An 18,053-nucleotide genomic window follows, 5' to 3' on the forward strand; every position below is an offset into this window, starting at 1 on the left:
CTATTATTGTCAAGAACTTCAGGGGAGTTATCTCTCCTCAACTACACCCCCTCCCTGGTACTTTTATCAGTTAAAAACACTTAGAATGTGGAAAACAAGTTAAATGTCACCCCAAATGATCAAACATTGAGAAGATCCAACTTCTCAAAATAGTTACAACTGGGATTAATAAATATACTGCGAGTTATCACAGAGCTATCCACCCTGCTTCACTGGTTAAAGGTTATCTGTTGGGATGTGCACCATGCGTTAATATAGTAGTGGCTGAACAATGCACACCCTTTCCGGTAGGGAGGGTATCAGAACTGCAGGGTGTAACACACACTGACTGGAGATAATATATGGGGCAATGAGAGGCGTGATGAAAGGCACTGTGATAGGGACAGGTCAGTTCTAGTGTAAGCCACGTAATTTCCAAAAAGCATATCTAAAAGATTATTATTAGAAATTGTCAGTATACAGGAGCATACAGTAGGCCTATACAGGTTCCAATGATTTACCTGTTAGCTTTAAGTCTATAACAACAACAAGCATGTGCTATAGTAGAAGAAACATACAGTTTGTTTCATTCAAGTCTAATGAAGTTTATTCATCAACTCTAATGAACACAGCTAGTGCACATTTATGTAGAATTTACATTTTCAGATACTGGCTGAAAAATGTGAATTTAGGCAGGTAACAATATGCATCAATTATGGTTGTAATATGCACAAATCTTTTGAACCAATAGGTGGAGATGTTGGCCTGCTATTAGCCCAGATCTCTGAAGTTAACATATCGGTGTATAAAATAGTATACTGTAGCTGTTCTAAGATATTAACAAAGTAATACACAGCAAGAAGACCTAGGATGAGCACACAATGATGTTCTGCACTTCATAAAAATAGTGACATATGATTAAAGGGGCAATATGGGATTCAAACAACAACAAAGTGGTCTCCCCGTGTTTTTGGTAAACAGGGGAGGGAAGGGGCTGGAGAAACGTAACCACTCTCAGTTTCATAGACGGAGCTACTGAATGGATGCAGTAGGATCAGTCCCTAACCCATCCATGAGATAAAAATCATAGTTTAACCAAGGTTTGAATCTAATCCCAGATTGTCCCTTTAAAAGAATAATGATGAATATTCATGCCTGAAAACTCCCAAGTTAAAATCCATCTGTGTACTTTTATTGAGTTGATGGAAACATTGTGTTCATTGTATTATGAGTGATTCGTAGACAGAAACAAATAACATTAATTGCTTGCACTGTATGCAACACATGGAACAGTTGCTAATATACAGCTGATAAACAGTATGTGATGTGATGGTGAACAGCATGTGCAGAGATGTGTCATGACCAGAGAATCTGAGCCATCTCTGTATCGTTAGTCTGTTTGTCATGATTATACAAGTTGGTTGCTTTTGCCCTGAGATAATGATAACACAGTAATACATTAAAATGTGTCCAGTAACAAGGAAAAAAGACATTGAAAAAGATAAAAACAAAACAGAACATGAATGTCCTCAGTGCTGGAATTTATCTCCCATGGGTCATGTGAGGGTACATTTTGCACTGGATTTCAACAACCCAATGTAATTAAGCCTTTAAAATGTGTGAGAATACAATATTTCAAAGAAAAGTAAAAGAGCAGGAGGCTTAAGAGTGTAGAGCTGACCAACCCAGACTTGTGCAATGACCTGTGTACCACCTTGCCAGAGTAAAACCCATTCTGGGAGACACAGAAAAACAATGATACATGTGAAGTACATAAAAAGCAGATTATATCAAAATGTTTCAAGATAAATACACAATTTGGTATACACAATGTCTCATGTGAAAATAGGTTTGGTACAAAAATCCTGCCTTTACATAACAATACAAAATACTGGACAATCAGCTTGTCTACATAGGAAGATTAACATGAAGGTGTTTGGCAACATTTTACAATCAAGATACTTAGATATGAGTTTTGGGTGGCAGTAGCTGAAGAGGTCTAAGCAGCAATGACTGCAGTCTAACTTGTATAAACTGAAGAGTTTAGCACCATATGAAGTGAAAGTCCATCCCAAGAGAACAGGGGTTTAAATTGAGTTGGCCGTGATGAAGACGTAGATCCGGGCCACAAACGTTGTGAAGCTCCCCTGACGGAGCAGCTTCATCTCCACGTCGACCAGGAAGTCCTTGGGGTCACGCACCTGTCTTTGCAGGTAGACCGCGCCCGTGAAGCTGTTGAGCTTCCGTGTGCTGAAATAGCCCTCCTCGTTGCCCCGGGTGATGCTGATGACGATGTTGTCCCTGGAGTAGGCGGGGGAGGGGCCGATGCGGAAGATCTGAGCTGGGATGACGATGTTAGTCTGGAAACTGAGCTGGTAGTAGGTGATCCTCAGGGGAGAGTTCTGACAGTCCAAAGAGTTGGTGGGACAGCTGTTCCGCTCACAGCGCCTGTGGGCAACACCATAACAACAGGGTTGTCACAGAGAGAGAGAGAGAGAGAGAGAGAGAGAGAGAAAGAGAAAGAACAGAACAATAATTGGACACATATAACCTTCATATATCCTTCACATCATGGACAGACATAAGCAGAGCACACTGTAAAACTGGCTCTGATTTGCACAAATAATACATCCTTGTTATATAGAAAACATTACATCTCAGGTTGTGAAATCCACTGACACGAATCAGAAAGTATCATGAAAAGCGGTATCTAAAACATAGTATCTTTACAATCCCTGCCAGACCTTAAGGTTTCCATATGCATGATGGATTTCAACTCAGTTACACCCAGGCAATGTCATGCTGAGGTGTGCGTGTGTGTGTGTGTGTGTGTGTGTGTGTGTGTGTGTGTGTGTGTGTGTGTGTGTGTGTGTGTTGTCTCTACCCAGCGGAGCGGAGCAGGGGGAAACCACAGACCAGGCCCTGAGAACCACACTGCCTGATCAAAGCAATCTCACTTCATGTCACGCTCAATGGGAATCGTGCTCTGCTAATGGCCAATCTCAATATCTGCCATAGATTCCCAGTGTTAACAAGACCATGTTGAGCACACTGCTACTGGTCAAGGTCATGGATGTATATAGGATTTTTTATTAAACCATCAGGATTTCATATTACACCACTCAGCATGTGCAGACGGGCTCGTTGGTAACGCCCCTGGGTACAGCCACCGGCCTCGGAGGTCTCAGGGTAAGACAGCTCCATAGGGGGGATGTTTCTGCTCAGGCCAGCCTGCTCTCTGTTCCAAAAGCTGGATCACATTTCTTGGAATTGAGGGCATAAAGGCTCATGGCCACTTCACTACCCTTGACTGCAATTAGAGCTTTGATCAGACCTTCACTCTACGTCGGTCACGTAGAAGGAAACTCAAGCACGGCTGGAAACTAACCATTATATGCTTGAGGAACACATGGTAGTTTGTGTTTCTGGTTAATGTAGTCATTCAACATTACTTACGTATCTGACACTTTCCTGTAGTTCTGTGGGCAGGCAAACGAAAGGCACTTAAAGTCTCCTTGGATGTTGTAGCAGGTTTGATCAGAGGAGCAGTTGTGGCCTCCAGTAGTACACTCATCAATATCTGCAACAAAGGAGAAAGTCATGGCATGCTGTATTGCACTGTGATGACCATCTATTTTAATGAAGGCTGACAAACCAAGTCTGCCCCCCCATCTTTTGATGATGGGCCAAATGGCCATTGTAAACTCTCACTTTGAAGTTGAGTGACTCTCTTTGGGTTTTTTGACTGTAACTGATAAGATGAGGTCTGATTGGTTCACCCTGACAACAACTCTGATTTGAATACTGATGGTTAAAATGAGGGTATAAAACTTTCTCTTTTTCTTTTCTGTTGTGGTTCCAGCTGTGGGTCTGTGAGTATGCAGGCCATGTGGCTTGTTCTCCTTCTCTCTTTCTCTCTCTGCTCTTTCTCTCATTTCCCATGATGGTAGGATGTGACATTTTTGAACAACTTTGATATATTTGCCTTGTAATAGATGCATTAGTTTTCAAAGTTATTAAAGCCTCACTTGATTTGACCATTCTTGCTTGAGTCAACACAATCTTAACAAGTATTTGCACTTAGTGTTAATTAAATTCATTGTTATTAACAACCATATTTAACCATACATTTTAACCTACCATTTTAACCTGCCAAATCTTCTTATTGTAACTGCCAACCTATAAGGCTCTACAGTAAAACCATTTAGATCGTCACTAGTGGACCAATTCTGTAGTGCCGATCTATGGGAAGATCATAGAGATCTCTCATTAAATTAGATTAGACACTGATTAGATGAACCACAATGCACATTTTAAGTTGCCGCTGTGCAGTTGGCTGTTGGGGAGATGGCTGCTATCAGAGCTATCAGCTCCTGGGACGCCACACCTCCGGCGAGCGGCCAGCTTCATTCTGTCAGCCCAGGAGTCAATAGTCGCCCTCGAGCCCCCATTAGTTATGCATCTCATCTTATAAATGCAGCACTCGTTACAGCTGGCCAGCTTCTATCCTCCCTCTAATTCATTCTGCAGATTATGACAGGCCTGCTCTATATCCTTTAGCAGCTCTTTTCTCTCTCAGGAAGCTCACAGGCCGGAGAATTATTGTGTCATCTATTATGGCAGAGAGGAAAGAGAGAGGGGCGATTAAACTTGCTTTCAGTACACCATTTCATGTACATAGCCAGATTTCATATCGTCATGTTTATGTTTAAGTGGCTATTTATGTTTAACTTCTAAACATCAAAACCACTATATTATGTATTGGGCTTAGGACGACGGGAGCTCTTTTCCGAATTTGACATGTATTCACTTTGAGTAGAAACATGAACCCAATCAATGCACCTTATTTACTTTCATTCCAGACATCAGAGTGATGTGCACTTCACTACAGAGACATAGTGTGCAGCGCATGTTGTCACATGGTTGACTGCACCTACAGTGTCTAGTCTGTGAGATGAGTTGTGTCATGTCAGCCCCCCACCTCTGCATGTGCGTCCGTTGGTGGACATGGTGTATCCATGAGGAGGACAGGCGCACTGGTAACTGCCAGGGACGTTGACACACTGGAAGGCACAGAGGTTCCCGATGCTCTGGGAACACTCGTCGATATCTGCAACCGAGACAGCCAACGTGACATTTTATCTGTCAAACTGTGAACCTCCATCATGATCAACAATGACATGTGACATTCCTTTTGATCACTCAGAGAAAGAGGGAGTTTAAGGGCCCTGAGTGTATATGTGTGTGTGTGTGTGTGTGTGTGTGTGTGTATGTAAGTGTGTGTGTGCGTGTGTGTGTGTGTGTGCGTGAGAATTGATATACAGCTACAGTATAAGACAGCAGGAGGGGAGATTTGGGGCATATGACTCAAAAAGAGCTGTGTGTATCTGGTGTGTGTGTGTGTGTGTGTGTGTGTGTGTGTGTGTGTGTGTGTGTGTGCTGGGTATTAGTGACAGAAGCTACCTTTAGGCTCTGTCACCAAGGACAGCATAAAATCAATCCCTTATGACAAGTCATGTTTCCATCGATCTGGTTTCTGCACTCAGGGAAACATTGTATCATTACCCGGATCAATGGTTACTAAATCTCTTCCTCTACATGCCTTTGATTTGCAGCCCCGTGAGGGTAGGAACATTAGTTAAACATATTTAATATTACATTTTGAATATTAGTAGTAGGCAACTAGACCACACACAGTGAATAGCTAATGCTGCTCCTCTCAATAGTACTTCTACTGGACATCAAAGCTTATTTCATCCAGTGGGACATCATTCCACAGAGATATCTGTGGACACATCCTCCATATCCCCTGAAATTCCAGATGATGAGATGTTTCTCTGGTACCTTCACAGTTGTGCCCATCCTCTTTCAAGTAGAATCCTTGGCGGCAGTAGCACTGGTAGGAGCCGTAGATATTAGCACATTCCTGGCTGCAGGGGTTCTTGTCGCATTCATTCAAATCTGAGCAAGGACACAGAAAGAGAGATACAGAGAGAAGATGAGTGAGCTCGTGTGCTTCATGAGATGTGCACCTATGGAAGAAGACTGCCTATTATTAGTATGCCTATTATTACACTTCAAAACACCTCCGACCAGGTCATTGCAACCAAGTCCTTGAAATAAACTCTCCTAAATGGATGAATTCACCTCTGTGTTGTGAACAGGGATGTTAGGGGCTTGATTAAGTTCCTTAAATAAGCGGGCTGACAAGCCGGGAATACTGTGAATCATGCTCCTGGACAGCTTTGTTCTGTGAAGCATGACCGGTTTCTCCTCAGTGCGCTGATGATAGACTCAACCTGAACTACACTCCCCCATTACGTATGCACCAGGCGTCCCCTGGTCCCAGAGATTAAGAGTAAATTAAATTCCCACAGAAAAAAACTGTCCTTGTAGATAGCAGATACAAGTACTCCTTGAAAAGTACTCCTAAACTGTTTGCTATCAGCGTCATCTGTAAAGCCCCTGGGAAAGCATAACAGTAAGCTTTTAATGCTGTCATTTTGCAAGAAGCTTATATTTTCCTCACAGTTGTTTAATAAAACAGCAACAAACAGTTATTTTAGCGGGAGGTGTGCATCCAGAGTGTTATCTCTATCTAAAGGAGAGGATACCTTCACAGTTTTTGCCATCGAACGCCAGGGAGAAGCCAGCTGTGCAGGAGCACTGGTAGGAGCCTGGGGTGTTATCACAGGTCTGGGCACACAGTCTGCCGGGGTAACGCCAACACTCATTCACATCTGTCAGGAGAGGAGAGGAGCAGGAGTCATTAAGGACCCGCAGACAAACAACACTCAAGGGCAATACAGACCTCTGTCAGTTCACCAATGACCAACGACTAGTGGACCACTGGGCTCTTCTATGGTCTTTAGGACCACTAGGGGGAATTGAATGAGTCACAATCACATTAAGAGAAAGAAAGAAAGCAAGAAAGTATATATACATCAGAATATGGCTTCGGAAAGTATTTGGACCCCGTCACTTTTTCCATATTTTGTTGTGTTATAGATTCAGTTTAAAATTTAAAATGGGAAAACGTAAGGGGTCTGAATACTTCCCGAAGCCACTGTATATAGAGATGATGATTGAAGGTAGAGAGGGTCACCTCCATTTGTATGTATGGAGCCAACAGGACACAAACTGTGCTCGTTGGGTGTCTGTCTATTGTATGGCTAAACCACGAACTGTGTCCCTGCTGCTCCATCCACTGACTCCATTGGTTAGCTGATACACCTCCCATAGCCTGACGGTTCTATACGTACCTGTGCACACCTGGCGGGTGGCATCATATTGGTAGCCTGTCTGACAGTCACAGCGGTAGCTGCCGGGGAGGTTGTGACAGATCTGGCCTTCTCCACAGCGGTGGATACCCGTCTGGCATTCATCCACATCTAGACAAGAGAGAAAGATAAAGCTCCTCAGGAACAGACCAATCTGATAATGTCCATCTCTACCCTCTCTATCTCTCATACTCACAAACTCACACACACACACGCACGCACGCACGCACACACGCACACAACCACACAACCACACACACACACACACACACACACACACAACCACACACACACACACACACACACACACACACACACACACACACACACACACACACACAGCATTACATGTGGCATCTCTTGATGTCTCTGTGGTGTAGGGTTAAGGCCATGCAGTCTCACCTATACACCTGGCTCCATCAGGACTGGAGTGGTACCCCTGGCTGCACATGATGATCTTCCTTTGGCAGGTGTAGGAGCCCACCGTGTTGATACAGTTAAAACCTGCGCTGCAGCGCTCAGTCAAGCTGCTGCATTCATTTATGTCTACAGGAGGGAGTGAGAGAGAGGGGGAGGGAGAGAGAGAGAGAGAGAGGGAAGGAGGGGGAGAAATACACAGAAAAAGGGTGGGAGAGTGAGTGATAGTTGCGGGAAAGAGGAGGGTTAAGCCTCCCTGACAAGCCTATCCCACCAGTGATTACAGTATGTCTAATTTCCCCTCATACCTGAGTACAATTATGAAATCAAATATTTACATGAGAGCTGTTCGTACACTGTCATGACATGCAGTCTTTCCAGCCCCAGGGGTAATCAAACAGAAACCTGTATTGAGACTTGTGCAGAGAGCAGTATCTTTGCATGCATGGTATTTTAACTACGATCATTAGCCTCCTGTGCCAGACTGCTAGTGTGATGAACCCATTGGTGAACCAGACTATACAGTAGTTAACTCCATGCCCATAAGAGGGGGACACTGGATAGCTCTTACCGATGCAGTTGCCGTGGGAGTCCTGTGTGAACCCTGTGAGACACTTGTGTTTAGGGTTACAGAGGAAGGAACCTACTGTGTTCTCACACTCAAAGCCAACCCCACAGTTATGGGTACGGACCATACACTCATCAATGTCTGTAGGATGAAAGAGAGAGGCATGTCATACCGAGAGCACATAGAACAAATATGTGGCACTACCAAAGACAGGCTACAGGGTAACATATGTACTTCATTTCACCTCAACTTTATAGATGTAGAATTTAAAGATGTACAGTATGTGCAATGGTGAATCTGGGCTTGTCAGCTCTGAGTTCACCAATTTAGACAGTAGGTGGCACTGTGGTTCAAGGACAGCATCCCCCTGAAACATTCACTCATGTAAATATATATATATATTTATATATATTTACATGACTGAAAAATTGACAGTTTTGAATAGATATTTCCCCTGATGTTATATATATATATATATATATATATATATTCACATATAATATGAAAATATGCACTTTTGTAACTTTTGTAATTAACAAAGTTTCAACCTCTTGACTGATTCATATTAGGCTTCTTGAGTGATTTATGAAGTTTGACTGTATGGTGTGTGTGTGTTCTCTCTGCAACGGAGCAGTGCATACACACAGACGTGTGTGTTTTATTAGGCCCATTGGGAGTAGTTCCTGGGAACATTCTGTGAGGTCTTAATTTGGGCTTTTCTTGCCCAATCATCATCAGAGAAGCAGATTTTCAGCATCAGAGCAGTGATTTCTGCTTTCTTTCATGCAAATAATTAGTTTTTTCCCCTGCTAGCCAGTGTGCTAAATATTACCTTCATTATCCTGCTACATTGATTAGTCTTCCCTGGTGCCAAGTGCTGACACGAGTCATAGAGCTGAGAGAGGTTATTTTACAGCCTGCGCAATGTCGCATTTCAGGGTGATTACCTCGTCACAGTGTGAAGCTGGGCATCTGCTAATGCACAAACACACCACTAGTGAGATCTCAAAGTTAGCATGGGTGAAACCCTGAGAGATCGCCAGTCACTGCTCCCTATGGACGCCCTGAGAACCACCGAGGCTTACACTTGCTGACTCAGTAGAGCTCTTCCTAGAGTAGAGCTATTAGGGTGCGGATCAGAAAGTGTGGAGAGAGAGAGAGAGACTTAGAGAGTTTTGCCTGGGAGTCTGGTTACATGTCTCTAGAATCTGTAATGCTGACACAACTCTAATGGCCTTGTCTACGTTCACTTATTAATGATATTGTTTATCATTGTGGTGCATAGTGGAGCTCAGCCTCTGATAACAACTCCTCCAGAGCCATTTGAGGACAGAGTTGTTTGGGGTTGTGTGAGACACATTTAGATGCAGTGCTACAGGGAGGTTGATGACATGGTCCCCCTCAGGGCTAGACAGCTTTGTTTCTGAGTCCATTACAGAGAAGTACAATCTGTCGCAGGCGAGTTATTTTTGTTGGATCCACCAACTTTCAATGTAATTGCAGGGAAACAGGCTGTTTCAAACTTCGAGATGTGATCATTCAAATCTGAAGACAGGGACTTGGGTTCGTGTGTTGAAATATCTAATAACTTCACAGTACATTATGGAAGACGAATAACCATTAGATATCAGATTAAGGAAATTAATAGATAGTATTTTCAGGACATTTAAATGAGGAACTTTTTTCAATGATCCTGAAAACAACTGTACTGCTTAGCTTAGGTGATGATGTGACCAAGTGAACTCACCCTCACAGATGCCGTTCCTTAGCTGGTACCCTGCCGGACATGTGACCTGCCTCTCACACACAAACGAGCCCACCGTGTTCACACAGCGCTCTTTGGACTGGCAGCTGTGAGTGTTGGTGATGCACTCGTTCACATCTGCAGGAGGAGAACAAGACTGAGCGTGTGTGTGTGTGTGTGTGTGAGAGAGTGTGTGTGTGTGTGTGTGTGTGTGTGTGTGTGAGAGAGAGAGAGAGAGAGAGAAAGAGAGAGAGAGAGAGAGAGAGAAAGAGACAGACACACACTGGGACTGTGGAGAGGGTGTTGGGGCAACCGGGGTGACTACCAGGGTTAGGTGATGGACAGGCCCTACACATAAGGCCCATTTGGCCTTCTCCCACTCAGAAGCAAATAAACCCACAGTGAACCTAACAAGGGAGTCATTCTTACCATAAGAGGTGTTGGCCTAGCAGGGAGGTGCCGTGTTTTGCTTTGGCTTGTTTAAAATCGCAGGCCAGTTTACTTCATGGGCTGTCATAGAAGTCCCAGGCCAAGATACTCATTATCAAAGATTTATTTGGAGCAATAATCCTGGTTGAAGGTTGAAACAAATGATTCTGACAAAAACATGGAAAGTGTTTAGAGGAACGTCGGTGGGCCATTATTTCAGCTCTGGACAATGACTGCTCTGTGAGTCAAGCAGAGAATTCAAAATGTCACATCCTTGCCAAGAGAAATACTTTTTTGTTTGTTGGAAATGTTTGCTCTATCTGAGTATATAAAAAAACTGGTATTTAAAAGCCTAAAACCCTTATCAGTCAAACAGCACAACAATGTGGTAAACAGCACACAGACACTGTTGATTTATGATATAAGAGGGCTCCTGCTTCTGATTCTGGATCACAGTTGTGGAGCAGGTCATTGTTTGAGAGCTGCAGCCCTCCCTTATCTTGTCATCATCGCAGTGCAGGGATTGCTGGGTTGCCTGGGATGTGCCGAGGGGATTTGACTGTGCCAGTGATTGTGTGTGTGTGTGTTTGTTTGTTTGTGTGTGTGTGTGTCTGTGTGTGTGTGTGTGTGTGTGTGTGTGTGTGTGTGTGTGTGTGTGTGTGTGTGTGTGTGTGTGTGTGTGTGTGTGTGTGTGGCAGACATCCAGATTTGAAGATCACCCCTAAATGTGGTGCATTCCACTGGGATCCCTACAACAAGGCCCTCAAAAGTCTGCATGATGGGGGCGTTTGTGAAAAACAAAAGGAGAAACCAGAGAAACTTTTCTTGTGTTCTAAACGTATCTTTCTCGTCCATGTCCTTTGTTGGAACTTGTACATAAGGGAATTAAAGTGAACTGTGTGCTAAACCTCATCCCAGTGGGAGCAGTGGTCTATGAGGTTTTGAAGGTGCAGTCATTGTGCTCTTATCACAGGTTCTGAGTTTTTTCTTAGAAGTAATTCTCCTCACCACTATTATGTAAGAAGTCAACTAAAGCTACCGTACAATCAAAAAGATCCTACTGTATAATACAACAACTGCCTTACCAATCCCCTTATGAGATTATGTAACAACCTGCAGACACTGTGGGACAGTGTAGCGCAAGTGCCATTGAGGCAGACATTTGTTTTTGGACTGCGTCTACAAACGTTACTGCTCTAAGCTCTCTTCACTGTGGCCCAGCAGAACATTTAGCTGAAGGCACATCCTGTCCTCAGAGCCCTGCTCTCCTCTATGACTCTGATGGACGTGGAGACTCTCAATGTCAGACTGTCTTGCCAGGACAGGCTCGCTCGCTCGCTTGGCTGCGGGGCTTTGGGGACCTGTATTATTTCCAGTGAGTCATTGAAGAGGAAAAAAAAACGCCTCCCGCCTCGAGGTCCCCACCTTTAGCCCGTTCCCCAGGGCCGCCAGATTACATTGTTGCTTGGAGCAAAGTGCTCCAACACAGCACGGAAATAGAGACTTCACTTTGGAAAAATACAAACACAATTCAGCCTAGCAAGGAGGGAGGAAGCTCAAGTTGGCAGCATTTCATCATGGGAGCAGAGAGAGCTGTGTACAGAGAGATGTCCCGGAGGCAACACAATGGAGCCCAGGGGACAATAGATAATACATGAAGCAAATGTACAACCTTAATTCTTTTCTAACTAAAACCAGCAGAGAACATTTGTTTTTCTTCACATTGTGTCACTGGACATGCAATGGAGGCCAGGCTGAGATGAATGATGCGAGTGTGAGTGTTTGTTGGCCAGCTTGTTTATCTGCGTTGTCGGCGGGTGGTTAGGCAGGGGCAGGCTGGCATGGTGTGACTCAAGAGCAAGCGGTGAGGATTATAGACTGTGAGCATTGTTTCTCTATCCTCCATGTCATGGGCTGCATTCTGAATGGCGTGACTCACTCAGAGGGTGCTCAAGCGTATATAAAAGTGAGCGACATATCATTGGTTTGCCAGTCTCTGCATTATGTCTTTATGTCTTTTACCTTTGTCTTTAATATACTGGAGAATAAGAGCAAAGAGAGAGTACTCACAGTTCTACATGTAGATTACTACAGCAGTGTCCCTAAAAACACGCCCCCGCTTTCAGAGGGTGGTCAACTATTAAGAAACTGTTGTGGTCAGGCAAAAATGTATCTGGGTTCAACAAATGACAGTCCAATTATCTGAATCACATGTTCGTCAATATCTTTCAAATTACGTTTAAAATGCAACCACATAATGACAGTTTAGGGAATGCGAAGAGACTGCTCTCTAGAACAAGGAACCATCCAAGATTCCTCCCATTAAATAATGTGTAGCATCTGTGTCCTTTCAATTAGCTGCAAATGCCTTATCTTTCGGTCATGTTTTGAGTAATGCAAAACAAATCCACGCCAACCCACCATGCTTTGTTTTGTCCCCTGAGTGAATCTGATAATAGGGCAAAGATGGCAACTGCACGCATGAGATCAGCATGACGTCTGGATTACTGTTGTGTGTGTGTGTGTGTGTGTGTGTGTGTGTGTGTGTGTGTGTGCCAGGGATTGAGGGCGGTTAGCTTTTGAAAACCCAATTGGAGGGCAACGGCTCAAGGGATTCACAAGAGGTTGTGTGTGTGTGTGTGTGTGTGTGTGTGTGTGTGTGTGTGTGTGTGTGTGTGTGTGTGTGTGTGTGCGAGAGGCCTGGCAAACCACTGAATACCCACTCAAATCTTGGGTGATGAGCAGAAATAATGCCACAGTGCTGTGTAACCGTCTTACCCACACAATCTCTATTCATGTTGTGTATAAACCCCTCGTCGCAAATCTCATTCAGGCGGACACACTGGAAGGATCCCTCCTTGTTCACACAAAAGTCTCCGCGGGAACAATTGTGTGTCCCAGTCCTGCACTCATTCACATCTACACAGACGTGAGCCATGGGGAGAGTATAAGATAGAGTACAGAGAGACAACATGGACACATATCACAACAACCCACAGGCCAACAACCCACATCAGTTTTATCTCAATTCAAAGTACACTTCATACTTACATCTCTGAAAACATTTACTGAATTATGATTCATCTGTATGCCTAAACATACATACAGGGACATCGAAAAAAAGGGCAAAGCACATGCAGAGAGCTTGTCTGCTATACCCTTTTGAGGATGTTACATTCACATTGTTTGGGATTATATCACACTCCTACAGTGTCTGGGAGTTACTGGAAGATGTTTTTATCCCTACATTTCTGGTAAAACACTTTCACTGATTGAATTGATTCAACGTAATTCCACTCAAATGCCTTTTTGTTTAGTTTATAGTTGCTCTACAGTATTTGTTACAACTCTGTAAAATATTGAAATCAATTCCCTTCCCTCTGCAAGGCTAACTCAACTATGGCTGTTTCCTTTGTTTCAAGGCAGACTAAATCAAACGCTGCCCACCCACACTTGCACATATGGGAGCACTTTATGAGAGAAAATCCTCAACCAATCCAGTGAATGAACTGACAGGGGGAAAAATACTGACTCAGCAGATGCATTGAGAGGTATAATGACAGCACTAAAGCTTTCTGCACATTTATACCCAACAATGATAAACACAGCTTTTTCTTTTAACCTCACAGGCATACGCCAACAATACATTCACTCACAGCACTGTCATATGAATAATTTACAATACTGTACACCCCTAGGCTGTAATTCAACATACCAGCAGCAGCAACATCCCCCAGGGCGATGGGATGTCATCACTGGCCCTCAACTGAGGATGTACAGTGCCATGATGTTCGCATTTCTGGAGAGGTTTCGCTCATCCTTAAAGGCATACTAGTATACTAGTATGCAGTGTAAATGCATACTATGAAGTGAATGATTGTGGCTAGAGCTAGATTTGTACAAAGAGGAATTGATGAACAGGTGTAATTGTGTGTGTGAACTTCCTGTGCTATAAATCACAATATTTTAAAAAGGGAAAAACACTGCCAATACTTAGTCTCACTAATTCATAGATCTCCTCACTGTACCAAATGTATGCACACCTTTCTGGCAAACATGGTATTTGGCAGCAGGGGGGTAGCAACTCCATTTCCATGTGAAGCGAAGCTTAACTAAATAACAGACATAAGATCAGAGGGGTATGTGTAACGCGAGAATGTGAGAGAGCTGAGCCCATAGAGGTAGGGCTTGTGTTTGTTATTGCAGATATGGCTGCTATAGAGTAATTGGCTATGGTTCAGTTATGCTCCAGGCACTGGGTTCCTCCACTAGGAAATTGCAGCCTAATCAGGGTATGCATTGTTAAGTGTCACAAGACCTGCATTTTACTTCTTCATGAGTGACTTCATCCAATTAAAAAAATGTATCCCTGGACAAACTGTTCCGTTGCAGGTTTGTTTTGTTGTTATTTTTTAGGTTGAGCGTGTGTGATTGTGTGTGATTGTGTGTGTGTGTGTGCGTGTGTGTGTGTGCGTGTGTGTGTGTGCGTGTGTGTGTGTGTGTGTGTGTGTGTGTGTGTGTGCGTGTGTGTGTGTGCGTGTGTGTCTGTGTGTGGCAGGAGCTGTTTTGTTAGCTTTTGAAAACCCAATTGGAGGGCAACGGCTCAAGGGATTCACAAGAGGTTTGAGAATCGGTCCAATTACTTACAACTGTGGCAACCTGACAACAACAACAACCGACAACCTGGTCCCTTACCTTCACACATGTGTCTGTCAGCCATCAGAGAGAATCCTGGGAAACAGGAGCAATGGGCCTGACCTGCCACCACAGTGCACTGCTGCATGCAGGGGCTATTTCCTATAGGGGCAAGAGAAATACAAGCAAAATTAGCATAACCATCTCCAAATTCCTCTAAGCATTGACTTTGTGCTTCTCTGGGGAAGAGAGACAGTACATTGGGTTTAACTACACCACATCTCCCCTGTCCTTTCATAACAATCCGTTCCCCTGTCGTCATGCTCCCCTAGGCTTTGAATCCACAGCTCCTGACCACACCCTCAGCTGGATAGGTCTCATCATTCCCACTAGGGAAAAAGCTCTTATGAGTCACACCATTCAACATGAGCCAATCAATTCAGCCTTTTTAGGAGATCAATATTACTGACATAAAGAAGTGTCGGAGGAACTGTTTCTTTCCATTCTTTGGGGCCAGACCCCTGAGGTGGTGAGCTGAGCTGTCTGAGAGCTGCACAGAGATCAATAAATCAATCAGTCCAGTCTTACAACTAACAGTCAGAAACAATTTTATGAACACTGACTTTTACAGAAGAGTGGAGCTAGGGGGGGATGGTGGTGACGAGATACTTACAGCACATCTCTTTACACTGCTCCCCCAGTCTCCCCCAAAACTTTGAGCATGGAGTATCACTAGATACAGTTCCCACAGGAGCCCTGACAGCCCCACTGTCCCTGTCTCACCCATGGTCACTCAGAGGGAGCCTGGTCTGCTCTAACCCAGCCAATCACCAGTCAGACAGACACATCACATCACGTCAGCCCAGCCTTGCCCTGGCACCTTGTTTCAATAAAAAGAGAGCTGATGTGTTGGCCAGATGCATCCGGCCCGCTGGGTCCCTGATGAGAGAGATACAGTAGAAGTGAGACACTAGGGAGAGCAGAGCTGAGGAGAGGAGAGGACAGCTCATGAATTGCACACTCCACCAACTCATATGAAACTCCCAGGTCCCTGGATCTACCTCATCACTCTCTCAACCACACATAAACTGGGTCACACATGACCTTAGCTAAAGAAAGGAACTCGCAGGGAGATCATCATGGACAAAGTAGTATATAAGAGAGACAGAGAAACAAAGGAATGAGTGCTTTGTATATTTTCAAGGAAGGACTTGTTAATGCAAACAAATGACCTTCCATCCAAGTTACCTTGACCCATTTTCTTAGAAATACATATGGTAGTTGATTATTGCTGAATCTCTAAAGGTCATCTGCTACAATGTCAGTGTAATCTGACATTACAATCTGGGTAGAGGGTTACTTCTTTGATTCCCAATAATAGGAACTTATTTTCTGACATGAGGGTTACAGCATCTGCCTAGATCAGAGACAACTTCCTGTTACGAACCACAAAAGGAAGTTTAAATGGGAACTGCTTTCTCCAGCTTAACCACAGCATACACTTCAAGAGCTATTGTGGGTAGGGTGACAATATAGCGGCCTGAACTCCAAGCCTACTGAGTCACCAAAATGACCTTTGTCGTCTGCTGTCTATGGTGTATACCACAACAGTAACAGCGTCTATTACTGTACCTGTACAGGGGTTGTGTTGAACAGTGGTTGTAGTGGTAGGAGCAGCTGTTGGTATGATTGGATCCCTGGCAAGCCTGTCCTCCTCTCTCACACTGTTGTCCTCCTCCGGGCTCACTAGGGATAAGGCCACACAATAACACAGGTCAGAAGACATGATGATCCCTTCATCTACCGCAGGCAAAGATTAGTGTCAGTTTAATAGATGGGTAAAATCCGCTGTGAGTATTGAGTTCACCATATTATGGCTATGCGTTTTAATGAACACTGAAAACGCTGAAAACTCCAAGTCTTATTTCTGTCATTTGAAATCCAGTGAAAGCTAGCAATACTCCAGAGATTTCAAATAATTCTCTAACAAGACCCGTGTCAGACAATGTTTGCTACAGTCCTCCATAATTAGCTCAATTTAGCTGCATAATGCTTTGTGGTTTTTTCGCTATGTGGATGTGCCTGTCAAAACATTGTTTCCCCTGGAGATGCCATAAAGATGAGGTTTCTATTATGGTTTTGACTCATCAGCCTCGTTTAAGCAACCACTTTATACACTGTGGGGAAAGAGCAGACAATAAAGTCAATATCCCTTTTTAAATATGGAAAATTATATTAAAAGTTTCATCATACTCCAGTGGCCTCATTCTATCTCAGTGCAGCATGTCAACAGACTGTGCCATATAACCAAGGGAACAACACAACACATAGGGGTAAACATGAGCCATTAGTGGATGAATGTGAGGCAACTATAGCTAATGATAAACAAGCCTTATCTGGCAATGGTGTATATATGATATATAATCAGGCCCCTGCCTACCGTTTCCATTTGTGTAGTTAACATAATGAGAAAAAAGGTCAACAGTTTAGCATCAAATGCCCAGGAAGTTATCCAATGTATCTCATTTGGATGAAGACTATCTGAGCAGAGTAAATCAGACTGGCCTACGAGGAAGGGATACATTTCATCCAGCTCTGCATCTGCATATTGCCGTTTGTTTCACCTCATGATTTTCTAATTATATTCTCTTATTCTCACATCCCAAAAAATATTATTTAAAATATGCCACTTTACTACCACTCTACGATACATAAAGCCTGATTTGACCACAGACCCTGAAGACAACATGACTCACTAAGCCAGGCATTCTAAGCTGCCCTGCTCTTTTGCTTACCGTGAGTAAGGCAAATAACTCTGTGTGGGAATGTTTTCACCTTGCAAGGCACACTGCTCATGAATATAAATGAGCATGACTCCTGCCCAACCAGCAGGCCTATCCATTTCCCCAGATGAGCTCCCCCGTACCTGCTACACAGGTGTGTCCATCCTGTAGCAGCATGTAGCCATGCCGACAGCCACAGTGGTAGGATCCCCTGGTGT

General features: G+C 43.8%; 1 protein-coding gene across 1 annotated transcript; it reads right to left on the reverse strand.

Moving 5' to 3' along the window:
• Positions 1-579: 579 nt before the first annotated feature.
• On the reverse strand, positions 580-8,371 carry fbln2 (fibulin 2; the record flags this gene model as incomplete). Its single annotated transcript, XM_083668490.1, has 8 exons — positions 580-2,427; positions 3,436-3,559; positions 4,961-5,089; positions 5,824-5,940; positions 6,594-6,719; positions 7,242-7,370; positions 7,662-7,805; positions 8,248-8,371. 8 exons carry the CDS (start codon positions 8,369-8,371, stop codon positions 2,067-2,069), a joined length of 1,254 nt encoding a protein of 417 aa, XP_083524616.1. The 3' UTR covers positions 580-2,066.
• Positions 8,372-18,053: the final 9,682 nt, after the last annotated feature.

This window comes from Argentina silus (genome assembly GCF_951799395.1).
Source record: "Argentina silus genome assembly, chromosome: 4".
NCBI classification, from domain to species: domain Eukaryota; kingdom Metazoa; phylum Chordata; class Actinopteri; order Argentiniformes; family Argentinidae; genus Argentina; species Argentina silus.